This window comes from Erithacus rubecula (genome assembly GCF_903797595.1).
Source record: "Erithacus rubecula genome assembly, contig: SUPER_Z_unloc_2, whole genome shotgun sequence".
NCBI lineage: Eukaryota > Metazoa > Chordata > Aves > Passeriformes > Muscicapidae > Erithacus > Erithacus rubecula.
The window spans coordinates 4040443-4061338 of record NW_027635860.1 but is presented as its reverse complement, the minus strand read 5'-3'; the positions used below and the strand labels follow the sequence as shown (position 1 = coordinate 4061338).

The following is a 20896-nucleotide window of genomic DNA, read 5'->3' as shown; positions in this document are numbered from 1 at the left end:
CTACAGGCAAGAGAAAGTTATATATTCTGGGTATGTCTGTGCAAAGGGAAGGTCTTTGGGATTTTACAGTTTCTAGATAAAACATGTACAATATAAATGACAGTGAACTCCAGCCTTGAAAGGATATTCCCTTAATTCAAACAGCAAAAAAACCCCAAAAAACCAGAGATTTCTTATGAAAAGCAGCATGCTAGACAGAAAACTCTAAGGAGGCTATCTACAAACCTGTGAGACAAGCAACTGCAGTGAGGTCAATGTGCTCTGCCAAAACTCTTATCAGAGGCTCCTGCCAGCAGCTGCAGCACAGCTGCATTGGCAGCTTGCTTATTGGCAGAAAAGTATTCTAGCTCCAGCACTGTAAACTTACATTGGTTTCCCTAGGACCTAGTCAATTTTTTCGCTAATAAATGATTACCTCAAATACATGGTTTAATGAAATAATTCAGTCAATCTAGCTAGAAGAGAGGCTGCTAACAAGGTGGGCAGGAGTAGAGGCAGGCTCATATTTCCACATATGAAGACTCTCTTCTTTTGCCAGAAGAGGTTGTGCAGATGCCAATCACTTTTGTATGCGGCTCGCAAATTACTTAAAGCAACTGAAACTGCTATTAAAATTCTGGAGTCCCTTCTTGTAGCAGAGTGCTTGTGACAATCTGACCTTTTTCTTCAACCAAAAGCTCTGGCAAAAAAAAGTAGAACTAGATGTTGTTGGCTAACAACTGTAGAGGACTGAGCTAGATTCTTCAGCGAGACTCAAAAGACTTCTCATAAGGCATAAAAATGCAGGATCTAGTGCTGGATGACTCTGACTCTGAAAGGGATGCATCTAGTCAGAGGTCCCTTCAGGCAAAAAAAACCCCAACCCAAAATCTGAAATGTCTGCTTCATTACACTAAACTGCCAAAAGGCTAGAGGAAAGTGAAAAGTCTGAACTCAAATAAACTAGAGTAGAATTTTCCCACAGTATTTTTCCATTTCTGCAGGTGCAAATGTTCCTTGTTGCCATTCAGCTGCTGCTGTATTAGATGACACTGCATTATTTCCCCGGCACACCTGTTTGGAAGTCAGATATGTTACAGCACTGAAATTTAGACTATCTACCACTTGGTAATTTGAGGTACACTACTCATAAACTCACTACTGATAAAGTTAGATGCAAAGGGTCAGGCTTTTTGTACTACACCTTTGTTAATTTCCAAATCTGTAAACTGGAAAGAATGTACCAATAGCTGCTGCACTTCCTATAACAGACTTTTTGCAAAGGAGGAATCTGTTAATAGGTAGCAGTATTTCCTGATTAAAAGAAAAAAAATCCGTGCAAAATCTAGCTGATTTTTAAATATTTCTAAGAGCATTTTTTCACCCTTTCCATATGTATTATTTATTTACACCAATAATGCTTATTGAACTGTGACCCAGAGTTAATGTTGCAAATGTTTACTAAAAAATTGTTATTGTAGAACCACAGAATATCCTGATTTGGAAGGGACCCACAAGCATCATTGAGTCTATTTCCTGGCCCTGCACAGGTCACCCTGTCCTGTGCCTGAGAGCATTGTCCAAATGCTTCTAGAACTCTGTCATGCTGGTGCTGTGACTGCTTCCATGGGGAGGCTGTTCCAGTGCCCAACCACCCTCCAGGTGTGGAACCTTTTTCTGATATCCAACTTAAACTTCCCTTGACACAATTTCAATTCCTGTAATGAGGTCTCCCCTCAGTCTCCTCCAGGCTGAGTAAACCTAGTGACTCCAGCTGCTCCTCATATGGCTTCCCCTCAAGGCCTTTCCTCACCCTTGTTTCCCTCCTTTGGATGCTCTCTAATAGCCTAATATCTTTTTTATATTGTGACACCTAAAACTGCACACACGACCCGAAGTGAAGCCTCACCAGCACAGTGTTCTCTGATAATTATTGCCTCTTAGTGGCAACAATCTGTTGCATCAAAAAAGGAAAAAAAAAAAGGAAAATGAGATACACCTTGCAGTATCTTCTGTACTAAAATGTTTTAGTTACTTGGTAGCTTCTACAGCTCTAATTCAGTCCTGATGATGGTAAATGTCTTTGTGGTAAGAATGCTAAGCTACATCCCAGTATCTCTTCTGGAGGAAATGTAAGATTCCCTAACAGGTAACCCTTGATATCTGCTGCAACAGGCACTAAAGAGTTTAAATAAAATTAACAAAATAGTAATTAAAAAAAAGAAAAGAAAGGCATGCTACTTATTTTGTTAATTTTCCTACTTAAGAAAATATTGTGTTATTTCTTTTGTGTTTGGAGGTTATGTAGGGAAAGCAGCTCCAAGAACAATCATGAAGGGACATTCACTGAATATCTGTATCAGTGCTGACTATGTCATAATCACCCTGAGGACAGCTGAGGAAAAGGTGTTTCAAATGTGTCAGCTCTAAGGGATGCAGTGAATATGCAATAACTACTTTAGTTGGCAGGTTGTGTATAGTAAAATTTATTTTTTTTTTTTGGCTCAAGAATTCTATGTGCACTGGCTTCTTTCCCCAATTCATTGGTTAATGCGTTGTGTTGAGACCAAGAAATTTGCTATTTCTTTTTTTCGCTATACACTGTGGTAAGTAATTTTGCCTGCTTTCTCACCAATAACTCAGAATATATCTCTCTCCTGTAAAGCACATTTTTCTGTATTATGAAAGTGAATTTTAAAACACTCCAGCTATTAAAAATTTTTTTAGCAATGCTTGCTATAATTTTAACCCTTCAATCCACTGATGTATTTCTTTTATTCTGTGTGTTCTGGTCTCCATTGGGGTCTGGTTTTCTGTCTGGTTAGTATTCATACATAATGGGATTCACCAAGGCCAGTTGCTAATATGACCTCTTCAGAGCTTGCACTGCATACAGTATTGCCTAACCAGAGTTTTGTCACTAACATGTTTTCATCATGGTATAATTAAGAAGATGATGTGCTAATGATTAATTGAAAAAAGACCGAACAAGTCCTCACCCAGGTCACACTCTCCTTGGAGTGAATTTAGTCAGCTTTTCCCTCATCCAGGTCACACTGTCCTTGGAGTGAATTTAGATAGCTTTTCCCTTATGGCTTCTCACTGGATGGATATACAGCCTGCCAACACCAACAGTGTTATGACAGGATGCATTTCCTACAGAATACTTAAGAATTATAAGCAGATTGAAACTTGGTGTTTTGCACCTTTTCACTTAAAAATACAGCATCATGCATATAGCACAAGTTTTAAGAGACTCTTTTACTACAAATGTTTGTTGGATCAAGTTCTTTCTACTCAGACCAGTGCTGGCTATGAAGAAGGTACTTGAAGGAGAGAGCACTGGGTATGTTCCTTAAAGATCTAGACAAGGTTTCAGAACCTTCTGACACTTTATCTTGTGTCCAGCTTATACACAATATACATTAACTCTAGCACCATAGGTGTATAATATAAATGTATATACATTATATATATATAAAATTAGCAAAATTATAAATGCAATTTTTTGTGGTAGGAAGTTTTTATTTAAATTTATCCTGGAATTCCTCAAAGTCTTCCACTGATGAGCATTGTGTGCAGATTTTCTGACAGCGTCATGTCAGAGCTAACACACTACCTTGAGACAGGACCACAGGTTCTGTGTAAAGACGCTCCATTATTTTCAGTCCAGGTAGAGATTAGGGGATGGAATAAATCACCACAGTCTTAACACCTTCAACAAGAACAGTCCTAGAAGACACTTCTAACTGAAACAGTCTCTTGGGCATGAATCATAAAGTGAGGCATTTCTTATTGGTCCATTCTCCAGTGTCATGGAGAAATGTCTCTGTAGTCAAAACAAAGGCAGGTGCAAGACAAGATTTTCCATGGTACTCAGCATTCTCAGTGAATCTTTGATTTCTTTAAAGAGTTGATCCCCTTAGGCTTCCTGAGCGAACGTATCAGTTCCTCATTCCTAGTAGCTGTTCCTCAAATAGCTTCAAGAAGTTTAATATCACTGTCATGTGCATCCAGCTCTTCTCTCTGTGGAGATGTGTGTAGTTATGAACTGTTTCTCTCCATGCCTAGAGGTCTCAAAGACATTCTCAGTGTGTTCTTTTCTCATGGCACAGCCTGTTTCTGGCTGACCAGCTTTCTAACCTGTACAGAGGGAACTGTTGGAAGTTTCATGGGTCATTGCTTCCACTCATAATACGTGAGAAAATACACTTTCACCACTCATGGAGGGAGAAAATGGTACAGTATCAAGAATGTACCCCTGGTAGCCTGAACTTGCATGCAAACTTTTTTACCATTTTTTGGTGATTCTGCAGGCTCCAAATGCTGTTTCTCCATCCTGGTTCACAATGGTCTCCCAAAGGCAGACAGTATAGCAAATCAAAGACTCGGGTGAGCCTAATCTCTCACCTGTGCTATTCTAAGAATAGGCGACCTTCATAGATACTTTTGTCTTCTACTTTTGACATCAGGAGGAATTCTGAACTGCTGAACAGCACAAAAAAACACTCAAAAGTTGGAGAAAGTATTGATAGGATATGTGACAGCTGAGAGGACTACATTGTTTTAAATGTCACTTCTGTGTTGGAAGCAGATGTGTATCTGAGTTTGAAAACAACATAGCTCAACTTTCCATGAAAAATGGAGAAATTGAATAAAAGCCACTTTTTAAAGTACTAAGCATTTCTTTTTGGTTTTCCAGTAGAATATTGGAATTGCAGTAACATATTAGTCTAGATACACTTGGATATAAGTAAAAGAGTCTCTAAAGATCAGTGTAAAAGAATCTCTTAGAAAATAATGATGACTGAACTATTTTCTTTTAAATGTGTGAACTTTTGCATAAGAAATAAACGATCTTTTACTTAGCAGTATATCTTCATAAGAAAAGGCAAAAGGAGTAAGAAAAATGGCAGGAATGCATCTCCCAATCCAAAGTAACCCTACAATCAGTTTTGATGAGCCTACTAAAAAAACCTCCAAATTGCTGTGTTATTTCTGAGGTTCACCCTCGGTCTTTCTCTCACATATTTAAATATTTAAAATGATACCTTGTTCTTTTTCACTCAGGACAGAAAGCAGATAAACAATAATTTTTTGTTGAGTCAATGGAAGAAAAGCACATTTCAAAAGACGTCAAAAGGAAATATATGTGGGGGAGAACACTTGTGCTCAGTTTATTCCTGTACAAATTCAAACTGGAATTCTTGAAGTATTGCTGTTCTCACTCTTCATACTATATGGTCAGAAATGATCAGATGTAGAAATTGGACTTCAATTTCTGTAGAAACTTGGTTGCAATTTTTTTTTTTTTTTTTTTAAGTGCTGGACGTCTGATAATAAAAAGTTTATTGCCAAAACAGACCAAGCTTTGTGATGAGACTTTCAGGGGAGAGGCTGAGCTCCGTGGCAAGCTGAGGGTACCCGGCGCATGCGATTACGGTTTAAATGTATGTATTTTAGTTGGACACCTGGAGCTGTTCTTCCAGCCCCGAAAGCCGGCTCGGAGCTCCGAGGAGCAGCGGGAGGCGGCCGCGTCTCCCCGGCCGCGCTGGGCGCTGGGCGGGCCCGGGCGGTGGCGGGCGCTATAAAGGGCGGCGCCGGTGCCATGGGAGGGTGGCGGTGTGGCGCTGGGGGAAAGAAGAAGGGAAGGAGAGGAGGAGGGAGGGAGGGAGAGAGAGAGAGAGAGAAGGAGGGAGGGAGGGTGGGTGGGAGGGTGTGTGCGTGCCGGCGAGCGGCGGTGCGCGGCCCCGCTCCGGGACCGCTCGGGCTCGCAGCCGCCCGCCCGTGGCGGTGCCCGTGGCCGGGCCGGCCGTGCCAGCATGGTGGATGTGTTCAGCGGGCGGCTCCTGGTCAGCAGGGATGGCCGCAGCGTGGACCCCGAGGAGGCCCTGCAGAATAAGGTCGTGGGCTTGTACTTCTCCGCCGGCTGGTGCTCGCCGTGCCGCGACTTCACCCCCGTCCTCTGCGACTTCTACACGGAGCTTCTGGAGGAGACCGAGCCCCCTGCCCCCTTCGAGGTCGTCTTCATCTCCTCGGACCACAGCGCCGAGGAGATGGTGGGCTACATGCGCGCCATGCACGGGGACTGGCTGGCCCTGCCCTTCCACGACCCCTATAAGCAGTGAGTACCGCGGCATCCGTGCCCCAGGGCCGGGAGAGGGCGGGCCGGGGGCGCTCAGCAGTAACCGGGAACCCGGCACAGGGACTCCCCGGAACCTCCGCCGCTGCCCCGTTACCCGCGCCTGCCTTCCCGCTGAACTCCCCGGAGCGCAGCTTGTAGCGGCTCCGGCCAGAGCCGCGGCTGCCGCACACCCAGACAGCTCGCACGCTTGGTTTAGCCCATCCCAGATGTAAAGAACGCGGTTTGCGCACTTCGTCTGGAAAGGAAAAGATTTTTGAACATGAGTTAATGAAGACCCCATGTGTTAGAGAGATGAGTGAGGTAAAAAGAAATGCATGGCAAGTGAGGATCAAGTGATTGCTTTTCAGCGCGGCAGTAGTTGATGCTAAGGTTGGTCTGCATTGTCTAGGTTAGGTCTCTGGGGAAAAGACAAATGAAGAAGCAGAAAAACTTGTAACTGAACTACTTGAAGCAGAGCAGAGCAAACTGTGAAGAATTTCAGACAGAAACAGTATCAGCTGGAGTTTAGCAGCGGCATACTGCCTCTAGTAACTGGGGTGTAAAATTCTGTGCTGTTCAGTTCCAAAGTAACATTCCTGTAGGCAACTTGCTCATGAAAACAGCAAAAAGAAAGGACATGGCTGTGTGTAAGTTAACGGGGTGAAGGATGATACGGTGTTTTGATGACCTAAGTCAAGGGTGGAGACGCATTTGGATGACTTTCAGAAATCTGATTTAGCTCCTATAAGTATAGACTGGGATTATAGGAGCACAAATAAGATGTTCAGGGTTACTGAAATGCCTGTATAACTGTAGACTTGAAATACCTGCAAGTAGTGGCAAAGGAATTTTTTCCTCCCACTCTTTAAATTAGTAGACTGTGGAATATTTTTCCACATGGAACAAAGTTAAGAAGGTAATACAATTTTTTAGTGTAGATTGGGCGGATTAGTTTTTATAATAAAGAACTCTTTTCTGTTGCATCTAGTAACTTCTAGATTTGCTTTAAATTCTAGATCCATCCCAGTGTGCTACCTGGTGTGTAACACCCCAATTTGCCAATCTTGTTTTCTCAGTGCAGTTTGGCAAATTCAAGAGCAAATGACTTAAAGCCAGGAGCAATTTCATTCTTTCTTGGCTCATTCCTGGATGCTAACTGCCAATTGATGTTAGGCCTTTTTGATGACAATTCCTTCTGGCTTAAATATTGTTTTCCATAGTTCTCCACAATCTTCCCAGGCAGTAATTGCATTTGATATCTAGTAATCATAGTAGAATGCATGTGAGTTTCCTGATGGAAATGTAGCACTTGAAGCCCCTGCACCCTGCAAGCTGCCCAGCGTGGCCCATGGGAATGTGTTTACAGCTTCATCCTCTGTGGATTAGGTGTCTATTTCTGACTGCTCTTGCTCAAGTCACGCGGAGTGGAGGCAAAGGATAGTTTAATTGGCTTTCCTGGGGCGCCCTGCAATGTCCTTCACAGGCCTGTAGAGAAGCATGGCTTGTCCTGCCAGATGACTGTGAGATCACAGTGGCTTAGTGAAGAAAAAAAAAAAGTGCTGAGGGATATGAACAAGCAATGTTTTTGAAGTTGTGTTTCTCTCATGTAACAATAAAGGACTCTGTGGAGCTGTTCAAGGAGCTTAGCTTGGACAAACTGGTAGTTTGGTGTCAGGGATACTGGTGAATCATTGTAGACTTACAGAGGATTCACTAAACAAAACTATAATTCTGCCTAGATACTAGTCCTAACTATGAATATAATTTTTAAAAATTGATAAAATAATAATTGTATTATTAATATTTTTAATTAACTAATATTTTTAAAGTTCCATTGCAATTCATTGAATCAATTATTGGTTATTTGTTTTTTGACTGTGTAAAGAAAGCATTTAGTATCTTCAGTGAGGTTAAAATATCCTTGCTGGTTGTTTCAGTGTTTAAGATACATAATTGCAGCATAGTCTGATGTCTCTTCTAGATACAACAGAGCCAATTTTAAGTATGCCACCTAAAATATATTTCAACAGCAGAAGCATGGAGTTTCTTGGTGATGAATTTTGTCTTAAGAAATAGCCAGCATTCCTACTTGTTGTGTGTGAAGCCTAACACTTCAGTGCCAAGCCTACCTTTAGGGACCCAAAATACTGAATTCAAAGCAGGATCGCCAGACTCTTCCATGCTTTCAGTCCTGATTGTTTCCCAGGGGTGGGACTGCATATTTACTACTTCATGTGGTGTGTGGCATGACTAATAGGAAATATTGCTCCTGATATTTTTTACTGTCTGCAGGTTAATATAAATTTTTTTGTTGCCTGAGGCACAGGATTTTGAAAGATCATTTTTTGTGAGGGTACCTGGTGTACAAAGTAGTTCTCTCAGGCTGCCAGGTAAGAAGGTATTTATTGAGTTGGCCAGTACAGCTCAGTAAAAATGAGAATCGTAGAGAATGCCCATAAAAGGAAAACAAAAAGGTTGTGTGTGTCTCTTTTATATTAGGAAGCTTTATATATGAGGGTGAATTGGCACCTGCAGGAATGTTGGGGAGGATGGGATGTTAATAAACAAAGGTAGAATAGTGTTGAGAGCAATTGCTTAGGTCTTAGACTTTTTAGACTCCTATTGCAATATCTCAGCAGACGCTTTAAAACTGAATCCCAAGCATGTGATGTGCATGCTTATGACTAAGATTTAACAATGCTGAAATTTCACAGCCAAAAGAAAATACTTACAGCTGTGTATTACAGCACAGGCTGCTAGAAGAAGATGAGCAAGATGCCCATCACTTTAATGTGACAGCACTTCCAAGTGAAATCTATTATAATTAAAGTGTTGTCAGATATCACATTACACCTGTGTATAAAATTTACCCTTTGTGTTCCCAAGATTATATTATAGCTTCCCTGTGTTGTCTACTTCTCAAGAACCCCCTTGCATATAGATCTGAAAGTCTTATATGAACATATTTGCTTGTGTTGTGACAGCCTGGGTAGGCAGTCAGACTCTGGACAGCTGGATGGGGAGAGAATGTGACGGGTCAAACTGAGAATACTTAGGGGTTGAAATAAAGACGGTTTAATAGATAAAGCAAAAATGGAGATACACAGGCAAAGCAAGATACAGAATTCATTCAGTACTTCCCATTCACTGATGGATATTTAACAGTTTCCAGCACAAAGGGGCCTCATCCTGTAATGATTGCATAGGAAGATAAATCTCCTAGCACTGAGTGTTGATCCCTTCCCCCTTCTTTCTTTAGCTTTTACAGCTGATCATAGTGTTAGATGGTGTGGAACATCCTTTGGTCATTTGAGATCAGCTTTCCCAGCTGTGCTTCCCACAGATTCTTATGCACCATCAGCCTACTCATGGTAGGATGAGAAAAGGCCCTGGTGCTGCATAAGCACTGCTCAGCAGTAGCTGAAACGCTGGTGTGTTATCAGTGCTGTTCTGGTGTGCACCATGCGAGCTGCTGTGAAGAAAATTAGCTCTCAGCCAATGTCAGTGTTATCTAGAAATACACAATTTGTGCTCTCAGAAACTTTCACCCAGCCTTCTCATAAGAACCAAAAGATCTAACAATGGCTATGACCTCCAGTTTGCGTCAGTCTTAATATAATGGGTTTTTATTTCTATTTATGGTTTAGTGATACCATGAGTTGCCATTGGAGTTAGTCCCATGTGCCGTATGTGGTTTGTGCAGGTGAGTCATGGGATTTTAGGTCCCTCTTGGAGATAATGATCTTAATAAGTTTGAAGTCATTTTTGTAACCACATGTACCTATGTACACAGTGATTAAGAAGCATTGTCTGTAGAACTATTTCTGAGCCTTCTTCAGATCCACCCATCTTGCAGGCTGCACACAAATGTAAGCAGAATTTGTCCACACTTCAGTCTGGTTTGATTCAAGCAACCTTCTGCCCTAAGGCTGTCTGAGCAGGATGCTGTGTTGGGCTGAATATATGCATTCCCTCAGGAAAGTAAAGTGTACAATTCCAGTCTCCACACCAAATTGCCTTCAGTCTCCTAGTGCTCTGTCTCTGATTGCTACAGTGGTGTTTATCATCCACTGAACCAGTGAAAAGCATCTTTCACCCATCTTGTTTGTCATTCAGGTAGTGTGAAGTGACAATAATTTTACATGGGTTCTATGCACATTTGTTTGGAATGTGTTTTTTTCACCTGTTTTAGCAGATTTCAGAAAGGTCTGTGGGGTTTGTTGGTTGATTGCTCTATGTCACAATTCACTGAGAAAGTAAACCATACCTATTATTGCTGCTTCCGTAGTATTTCCTTCAATATTGCTCAGACAACATAACAGCAGAGAAGTGCTCTTCAGCTGTTGATTTTTCTTCTCTTAAAGAAAAATACAGAAGGGAAGGCATTTTTCAGGAATGCCTGATCTGGGTCAGTATTTCACTTAAGTCTTATTTTTCAGCATTTTTTTTCCTCCCAGGAAATCATTGAAAATGTCATAAATTAGTGTCAAGTACTTTTTAACAATGTCTGCATTTTCTTTTTACCCAAATTCATTTGGCATTTGAACCTCATGCAGCAAATGTTCTTGCCTGTGGTGATGGGGCTCAGGCAGCATATTTCCATTTAAGTGTTTTAATTATATTTTAAGAGAGATGATGTTAGTGTTTCAGGATTTTGCTGTTCTGTTACTGCTCGTTTTGTGTCTATCCTCTGGCTCTTCTAAAGGTGCAGAGGAGGAGTTGCAATTTTTTTCTTTGGCTACACAGATGGATAGCTCTTATTCCAAATATTTTGCTTGCTCACTTTTCTGTATGTAGAAGGCCTATTCCACTGAGGGAGTTTAAGGAATTTCTTCAGTCTCTTCCATTTCCACAAAAAGATTGTGCATCATGTTTTAATGGTGATTGCAGGAACTAACACTATGGGACACTTCAGCATATTTGTAAGGGAATGAGTGTCAAATCTAATCTAAGTGAGATCCTTCTCCTGTACTGTAAAAAGGGCCCTGAATGACATCTGATTTGGAATGATGGGGTGGAAGAGTATGTCAAACTTTGCTTCTGTGGACATCTTTTACATCTCCAAGAGCCTCTGCTCCTGTGGAAACAGGAAGGATGCTGCAGCCCTCTGAACTCTGAGATACATTTCACTGTGTTGGCTTCCAGCTGCAGCCTTGCTCACCTCCTTACACTACCCAGTGCTCTACCTCTGCCCAAACTCTGAGGAAGCCCAGGCACTCATCACTCCTGCTCTCCCCTTGTGTCCTGTCCAGAGTAACCTGCATAAGAGACTGGGAGTTTTATTTACATGCTCCTAATGGTGTGTTTTATTTTTAATTTTTTTCTCTCAGCGATCTGAAGAAGAAATACAACATCACAGCAATTCCTAAGCTGGTGATTGTGAAACAAACTGGAGAAGTCATTACTGACAAGGGAAGAAAACAGATCAGAGACAAAGGGCTATCCTGTTTCCGGAACTGGCTTGAGGGTGCAGATATTTTTCAGAATTTTTCTATCTAAAATGTTGAAAAATACAAGCAAGAAAAGGCATTGTGGAAAACTTGGTAGAGCTCTGAAAAGCCTCTTGCTTTGTTTGGAATGAGAAGGGTAAGGCTTATTTATTTATCTTATAAACAAATTTTGGGTTTGACCTGAAGGCTGGTTATTCTAGTGTCATAAAATGCAAGTATTGTTGTAGTTGTATTGTTCTATCTATGGTATTTAGTATGAACCACAGCATTCCAAATAAGACTGAAGAACTTCAGAAGAATAGGCTGTTTAGACAGTAATAATAAAATCCTGTAATATCTATGCAAACAGTTACTTTGTGAAGTCAACACGGTAAAAATAAATTAAAAGTAAAAAAACCCTATTGATTATATTTTTTCCAGATGATTAGCACATTTTGTTAAGAAATTTAAACTGTTTGCTTTAATAAATTAATTACTCTTTATGAAATATGTCTCATGTATTTCCTTATCTACCTTAACAAGAATAATCAGAAAATGTAATTATTTTTAAATAGAACACATTTGCTTTCTGGTACTGAACAAATATTCTTCTACTTTATTTTAGTTTTATGGAATTTATTTTTATTTATTTATAGTTTTGCTCAGTTTTCCTTACACCTGGATTTTAAAACTTGGCCTTACAAGCAAAGTGTAGGATTGGAACAAGATGATCTTTAAGGTCCTTTCCAACAAAAGCCATTCTATGGTTCTATGATGTTAGCTCCCAAGATAGCATCAGTCAGGTTAAGAAGAAACTGTTTTCTATCTTTTTTTGCCAAAATATATAGACGCAAACATAAAAAATTATACCAGGTCTCTCTGATTAATCCTCATGTTGTATCTAAACACAGCTTGATTTGCTGTCTTTTCATGGTTGGTGTCCCAACCCAGACATCCATGCAATTAATGAGCCAAAAAACCCTCACTTCCCATGCAAGCCAAGTGTTTGGTGATTAGAATTTACAGACTTAACAGAGTTATTGTTGCTTCAATTACAAGTGCTTACGCTTGACATCTGGTTGACTCAATTTGGAGCAAGAGAGCCTGCATCCATCAGTTGTAGTGCTCCAGTTCTGTGTAGTGTCCCAGAAAATCTTTGTGACCCCGAGGGGCCACAGTCTTCTAACTGCACCCAGAATTCTGATATTCTGTCTGTGCCCTGGACTATGTGCATTAGTAGAGGGTCCAAATTTAATGTGTGTGAATAACTGCATCATTTAAAAACAAACCTGTGTCATTGCCTTGTAATGGAGGGAGAAAAATTCTCTGAAGAGTGGGAATGTAAAAAGTCATAAGTTCTTCACAGTAGGTAAGAAGCAAGTATTCCAGAGAAACTGATTTTGAAATGAAAAATAGTAACTCTAGAAAGTGTACAGCCAAGTTGTGAGTTCTGAGCACCTTTTAGCTGTTTTTAAAATTACATCTGGGTATACCACAGACAATTTCTAATTTTTGCCATCTCACCATATAAATAGTATTCACAGCCTTTCCTGATGAATGCTAAGCTCCTTAGTGAATTTTTTGTGCGATATGTAAGCACTGCTTCTGAGACCACCTAATGGCAGATATTTTTCAAATGTAAGACGAGAAAAAAATTAACAAGTTTTAAGAGAGGTTACCTGAATGTGGAATAATTTATATAGCAAAAGTGCCCCCTGCACCCTATTATCAGGTATCAGACATTAATTCAGCCAAGATATCTTGGTTCATTGTTTGTCTGTATGCACATATATGAAAGAACTCAATATTTTATAACAGAGATGGACTTAGGTCTTTTGGATAATTGACACCAGTTGACTAACACAGGTTCAAAGTAAAATTCAACTAGGAATTCATCATGATGAAATAAAGATATATACTGTACAAAAAGATTGGTGTGACTTCAATCAAGGAGTATTGGTTTTGCACATCAGTGTTTGGAATATCAGAAAATTGCTTTCCTTGTCAGTGCTAAAATAATCCATGTATGACCTAGATGAAATGCAGAGTAGTAGAAAATATTTTCTTATTAGCAATTCCTTTTGAAATTACAGAAGCAAGTCTTAGTGGGTCAACTGTAAGGCTTATTATTACTTGGAATGTGTGTTCTTTAGAAATGGAACATTACGGTGTTCTCAGAATGAACAGAATTGTCGCTTTAACTTTCTTAAATTATTGTTCAGTTCACTGATGACTTTCTACCCTCTATATTTAGTCACAGTCACCTTGAATATTAGTGAATGCTAATACTCTTTCAGTGGAGCAGGGAAAAAACCTAATTTTTAAAATACAATAGACATATTGTTATGCAAAGTGATACTGGTTAATGCTGCACCTTCTTAAAGGAGTCAACTGAAACACAAGTAAAGTTGAAAGGTGGAGCATTCTTCCTAATTCCACTGGACAAGATATCATCCATTATTAGTGAGTTATTTATGGATCAATACATGCTAAGATTGCATAAGAACCAATGGTGTTTAATTTGTTGTAGACTTTGTGGACAATTACTGTTAAAAATGGGAGGGATTGTAAGTTGATACTTTGTGAATTGATAAATAGCCTGAATTTTGTAGAGGCTTGCTGCAGGTGAGTGCTGCAGGCTCTCCTATTTTAGGAAGAGGCAAAGCAGACTGGTGACAGATTCAGACATTAAGTAAACATCAGAAAGGCAATGAACATCTCTCTGTTAATCTTTTATTCCTTTTATTCCTTCACCCTGCTCCCAAAAAAAAGTTCATTCTTCCTCCTCCAGAGCTGTCGTTGTCAAACTTTAATAATATTATGATATATTTAAATATATGTGCATAAAAATGGGGGGGTGGGGTGGGTTATGGTGTTTGATCTCTGTTTATTCACCTAAACTCTTCAATTATGAGGTTTTGGGCTGAAGAAAAAACCCAAAAAAACTTACTTGGAAATTCCTTGAAATACTGTAATGATATCTTGATATGCATTTTTAATAATAACCTAATCTTTAATTTTTCTTCTCAGCTGAGGGTACATACAAAATAGCAGTATGATAGTAAAGTATGAGTTAAATATAGACTTCAAACATGTGTTCTGCAGAACACAAATGGTAGTTGGTACATACATGACAAGCTTTTTTGCTTTTCATTTTGTTTCCACCCTGTGCATAGCCTAGCTTTGCCTTTTGTACAGCTGAGTTTTTTAAGACCAGACACCTATAACAGTTTAACTGTTATGTGTTTTCTCTGCAGACAATATTCATAAAAGGGCAACCCTAAATTTCTTTCTGTCAGTTTCTGTGAAGATGGACATATAAATGACCAAAACCAAACACAAACACTTTTAACCCTTCTGCCTCCCCAATGTCATTGAAATTTCTTTAGTAGATGAAGTTCAATAATCAATCTCATATTGATAATCCAATATTAATTAATGCTGTCAGTGTCATGTGAAGAAGTTGCTATGGAAGGTGCTGTTTTCTATCAAAAAATCCCTGCATTTAAGCCTAGTCACACAGTCCCAAAGAAATACTTCAAAGAGAAGTTGAAGCAACTTGGCACGGGGGTGTTCTTGTGTAGACTTTTCTCTGGGCAGGAACTGAGATGGGAGCCCTAACAATTCAAACAGATAAACAAAACCTGTAGACAGGTTGTAAATAGATATGAGACCTGTCATGGAAGTGTTTGTACTAGCTGTTCCAGTAACTCTGCCTTCTTGGATTTGTAGGACATTGACAAATCAATAGTTTCTTAGAAGAATAAACAACCATTTTGCAAAGACAGTAGCCAAACCTCCCCAGCCCTTCTTGCACAAAAACCTTCAGTGCATGCACAATGCATCAAAGGACATATTTTTCAAAGATTACTGTTTTCCCAGGTGTAACATGAGGGCACATTTCCCATGCAAACATAAAACTTCCCAATATTGTTATGCTTGGATCAAAACTATTTTCAAAGGAAGTTATTTTACGTGGGGCTTTGTCCCAGAACAGGTCATTTACTGAGATTCTTGTCTTTGGAGGTAGTTTCAGTTTGGTTTTGGAAGGCACTCAGGTTTCTAGCAGGACTGTCAAAGTCCTAAGTTCTCTTCAACATATGGCTTACCTGCTTAAGCATAGCAGAGAATGTTTTTAGTAATTTCTCATTAATGCAGCCATCTACTGGTTATGCTTATTTCTTACTTGGAAATTAATAAGAATATTGCCAGCCTCAAATGGTACATTGAAACTTATGATCTCTATTTTGTTGTGCAAGTGGCTCTGTCTCTCCACCCCTAGTTTCTCCCAGTATAATATATAATACCCCATTGAATGCCATCTCTGAAGACTGAGATGTTTGAAGGGTGCTTTGAAGCTCCAGATATGCTGATGCAGTGCCAAGGTATAGACATTTTGTGACTCAGTGCAATCTACAAATACTGGAATGCAATTGTGTCTTGTTGGCATCACCAAAGAAAAATTCCATGATCTACATCTAGATACCTGCTCTCTACTACTTCATAAAACTTTTATCACATATAGTCCTATCTGGTGAAGAGAGCAGACAATGAAGGGCAGGCAAGGGGAATGAGTTGACTGAATCCTGGAGTCCCAGTCCTGGCTTTGCTTATCACTGCTGAAAAACACGTACTCTGTCCCCTGAATCCGTGTTAAGTGCTGCATCTGGTTGTGCTTATGAAGAGTGCTGCTTTTACTGACACCTTAATTAATACTTATCACTAGAAGAGTGTTCACATTATCTCCATTTATATTTGAAGTTGACACATTATCACATCCTCCAAGACAAATTGCAACAATTGCACATTTAAGGCCACGCAAGAATTTTGAGTGTATGGAGGATTTTACTGTGCATGGTGCAGAGAGAGAGAGATCAGCTGCAGAGACCAAGGTAGAGGTGTGAAGTGTTTCCCTCATGTGAAAAGAAGAAGGACAGAACTAACTGCTTGAGGATGAAGTAATTCTAATGCCATGAAAGAAGTTTGAAGTTTGCTGGGACTTGGCTGGAAGAAGTGTGGGGTTGTGACAGTAAAATTCTGTTGTATTTGTTTCAGTTATCCTGCATTCAAGATAGCTTTCTTTAAAAATTAGCAATATTGACCAAAACAACCTTTCTCCAAACCCTTCAATTAGATGGTAATACATTACAAAAGTTCAGACCTTTGACTTTCTGCTCAAGTTGAGAGAGTAAGTGCCAACTTTGTCCAAGTCTTCTAGCAATGTCCAGAACTAAACTACTTTCTGGATGGTATGTGGAAGCAGCCTTGGTGTGGTCAAAATTGGATCAAGGACACAGCAGCATCACAAATGAGAGATGGAGAAGCTGGACAGAGATCTGTGAGTTCACATGGATTAATGTGAGTTTCTGGGTTATCAGGAAGAAATGGGTACATCTGCTGAAACACCTTTCCCTGCTATACAGATACTGCTGCCCTGACATATCGATCCCCTGCACAGAGCAGTTTGTGTCTGCTGTAAATGTACATAAACTCTAGTAGTGTTATGTCATGGTACTCTCTCGTGGTACTGAGAGAGAACTGAAGCTCTTTCTCTTTTATGTCCTGTAGCTGTTGAAACAACCTCCGGCCTGACAGCATTTGTGGACTGTGTTTGCAGTATGACAGGTATTTTGTGTAAGAATGCACAGAAGTGCAATAGCCTAGGCCACCTCTTAGTGGTTTATCTTCTGTTGTACTTTAAGCATGAGAATTTCTGACCACCTGAACTCAAGTCTGTGAGCCCATGCAGAATGTTTCTTGCTCACAAATTGAGATGTGGTTCGTAATCTGCTTGCCAGATGTGTTTCAAAAAGTTGTGATGCACTTTGAAGCAAGGCATTCGTTTGAAGTATTTATTTTAAACCTCAACCTAGAACATCCTTGTCTGGTGGTCAGATGTCAAAACACAATATGCAGTATAAAACAGGGGGCTCTAGAAGCTATGTTAGAAACTCTTTGTGTCATCTGTGAGAATTTAAAGAAGAGAACTTGATGCAACCATCAAGTGCAGTCTGGTTATGCCAGTTTATTTTCAGCTGTGCTTGTTGACAAACTGTACTTATTGACAAATTATTTGTTGCTACAATCCAGCCGCACGTCATGAAGGTAATCCAATATTGCAGGACTTCAGAAGCATTCTTCTGTCTTTCAGAAGAGTGGTGTAAATATGCTGGAGAGAGCTCAGGTGATTATTGAAGCAGAACATGGGTGGGTCTCTGTTACTTAAAATAGTAAGGGAGTGGGTGTTTGAGTGTTATACAAGCTAGCAAGAGGCACAGCCATCTGCAGCTGCTCCTGATTAGGAGGGAGAGGGAAAGGGGGTGTGTATTAACCTGGAGTTGCTATTAGCCTGTCCTTCAGGCTGGCTGCTGTAGACTGAGGGCCAAGAGTAGCTCAAGCTACAAGCAGGAGTGCATTATGGAGGGAACAGACATTCCCCCCTGCCTCAGCTGTGCTTTCTGTATGGAACAGAAAAGCCAGATCCTGCAACAGAATCCAAACTTGAATCCTTGTCAGATGGAACAAAGGGAGAGGCTTAGTCCTCTTTTAGGGAAGGTGAAGGAACAAAAGGATTGTAAACTGTATTTATTACACTCTCCATCTTCTACTCTGTGCTGAAGCCATGTTAGGAAACGCTACCTGTTCAGCTGCTGAAATGTTCCTCTCTGAACACTTAAACGTTTTATCTAGAGAAGAGATTGTCAGTTCCTGAGGACTCATGAAAAAGGCTATTTTAATCTCATTAGCTCACTAAACACAGGATCAGTTAATGTAGATCTTAGCCCAGTGGTCACCTGCAGGTTTTCAGCATAAAAACTTTATTATTCCACTTGTTTCTCCAGTTTTTGTCATCATATTTATCTCTCTTCTACTTACCATTTTATACTAAAGTACACTATCTCCTAAAGTTTCATGCATTAGTAAGAGAAAATCTAGCAGACTTTTGTTTTGTAACCACTGTGAGTTACAATGAATGTTAAATGAAAAATTGATTCCCCTTTTAGAAATGAACATGTAAAGCTAGACCAGTGGGTTACAATCTGGAAGTTCAGATGGAAAATTAAGTTAAAAGTTCAAGATCTGTGTAAGTATCTGATTTAAATGGACAGAACTGTGATTTATATCACTTGATACCAGGTGACCTCCCCAGAAGGAGATCATCTTGAAGCAGACAAAAACTAAGTTAACCAACAGTGTACTACTTTTAGACTTAAATTGCTGTTATAGGACCTCAAAAAAAAACATGAAACAATTGATGATTGACCATAAATAATTGAGAACTAGGAAAGCAAAAAGGCATGTTGACCAGACAGGTAAGCATTTTTAGTTCATATCACTTACCAAGGATGGGATAGCAGCTAACAAATACAAGACTTAAAAAAAAAATTTAAAAATTAAAAATTTGTCATATTTCTCCCATGCTGATTTCATGACTCATTTCTGACTTTATGTTATCAGGTTTTTTCAACAAAGTTCCACTCTTAATGGCTTTATTCCTGTCACACACCACATTAAGAATCCCTCTATCTCTGAGCTTTTCTTCAAAAATTATATTCTTTCTTAATAATCTGTTTTACTGAGAGGAGAATTTGGACTCTCACAGCTTGCACCTTATTATGGCTTTCTGTAATTTGAAAAAGGGACAAAAACCATGTTCCTAGATTTTTAACAGCCTTGAAATACAAGGAGTTTTTTTCCCAACAGTTATTGTCCAGGATAAAATATATATGATAAAATATTGTACTGTATAGCATGAGGTTGCATGAAGCTCCACATTTTTTTGATTTACCTAAAAATGGTTAAAAATCTCAAGAATTTCTTGTTGGTCTTTAATTTATGTCTCTGGATGAAAAATATTTAAGCAATATTTCACTGACCTGATGCCCTACAAGGTAGCTTCCCAATCCCAGCATAAATACTTCAGGTTTCTCATCCTTCTAGTTTATCACAGCAGGAAATATGTTTCTGTGTGTAAAACCAAGGCAATGATAAAACAGCTTCTATTTATTTATTTTAAAATTAATTTAACATTTAATATTTTTTATTCATCCCCCCTCTTTTCTTTCTTTTTCAGAGGGTGAGTTAACACATTAGTTACAGGTATGTCTGAAACTGCAGAGACTATTCCAGAAGTTAGTTCATGACCACTGCCTCAGGAAGAGGAAAAATAAGAGGAAAACTTCCAGAGAAAAAGTAAATCAGAATTGTACACATCCCTGCAATGCACAAATGTCCAATTGAGACCAGATGGATTCTTGAAGAGAAATTCTCCCTTATGCTAGAACAAGGTCCATTGCCCATTTACATTAAGTTTAGTTCTAAAAATAATATTTAATTGAGATTTTAATGACTGAAGAAAGATTTTCAGCACAGCACAGGAGTTTATATTTCTCCCTGGCGCTGATCTCACTACAGTCATTTACATTGATCTCCAGAGACACAATTTCCTCAGCTTACACCGTTTCTCTTTGAGAACATTTCTACAATTTACATAAACAATAACCACAGTTTTAGAAGAAAATACATTTTAAAATAGATCCTATAATGTGGTATAGTAACTATTTTTTCCCAGGTAAAATGTGCTATTATCAGCATTTTGATCCACACTCTCAGAAATTATGATTCTTTTAATTTAATATTGTTAGTGTGGAACAGCAATATTCTTGCATTATTTTGCACCAAGTGTAAATCCTGAGCCATGTTGTTATAGACTAAAATAACAGAAAAGGCAAATTGATAGAAGTAGCAATGATAAGAAGCAGAGTGCTTTTTCTCTTAGGACTCATATCTGCAAAAATATATGGAAGGGAATTGTTTTTAGTGTGAAACCAGCAAATAGATTCACAAATAGAAAGTGATAAGCACAAGAAAAATACCAGACTCCAGGTCAGATTTTTCAGATTCATTTCTCAATTAAACAATAGGATTTGCCCACTAGGAAAAATTATATGTTATGAGAAACAATGAAGCAATAGGTGTTTTAATTCAGTCATGTAAAACAAGACTGTTATTTGGTTATTATTTTAAAATTTCCTATTCTTCTTTTCTTAAACTCTGCTGAAATCTTACTCTGGAAGGGTTTATTTGGTGGCAAATCTAATATTGGGCCTCTTTTCTTCTCTGGTCACATCTACCCAGATTTGACCATTTCACCATTGTCAAAACACCAGTCATCCCAACAGACCTGGGAAGCAGATGATATGATCTATGTTAATATTACTGGGAGAGAAAACAAGACATAATGAAAGTGTCTGGAAAAGTTTCCTGTGAATTTTGTAGCAATGCCAGGACCTGAACACAACTTGTGGTGTGATTTGATTCCTAAGCCAGTGGTTACCAAACTACAGCTAGGGATTTGTTGCAC

At 39.2% G+C, this 20896-nt stretch overlaps 1 protein-coding gene across 2 annotated transcripts in view; it reads left to right on the top strand.

Annotated features, from left to right (window-relative positions):
- The first annotated feature begins 5698 nt into the window (after positions 1-5698).
- The window catches only part of NXNL2 (nucleoredoxin like 2), an 80795-nt gene continuing 65597 nt past the window's right edge, over positions 5699-20896 (top strand). Inside the window, exons 1-2 of one of the 2 annotated variants that reach the window (XR_013777226.1) lie at positions 5699-6103; positions 11434-11940. Coding sequence is in view for 1 of the 2 variants with exons in the window: in XM_079331018.1 (XP_079187144.1) it covers positions 5802-6103; positions 11434-11602 (471 nt within the window). In the remaining variant the exon portion in view is untranslated. Of the gene's footprint in view, positions 6104-11433; positions 11979-20896 lie in introns of those variants that run through there. The other variant, XM_079331018.1, reaches the window with a different exon arrangement.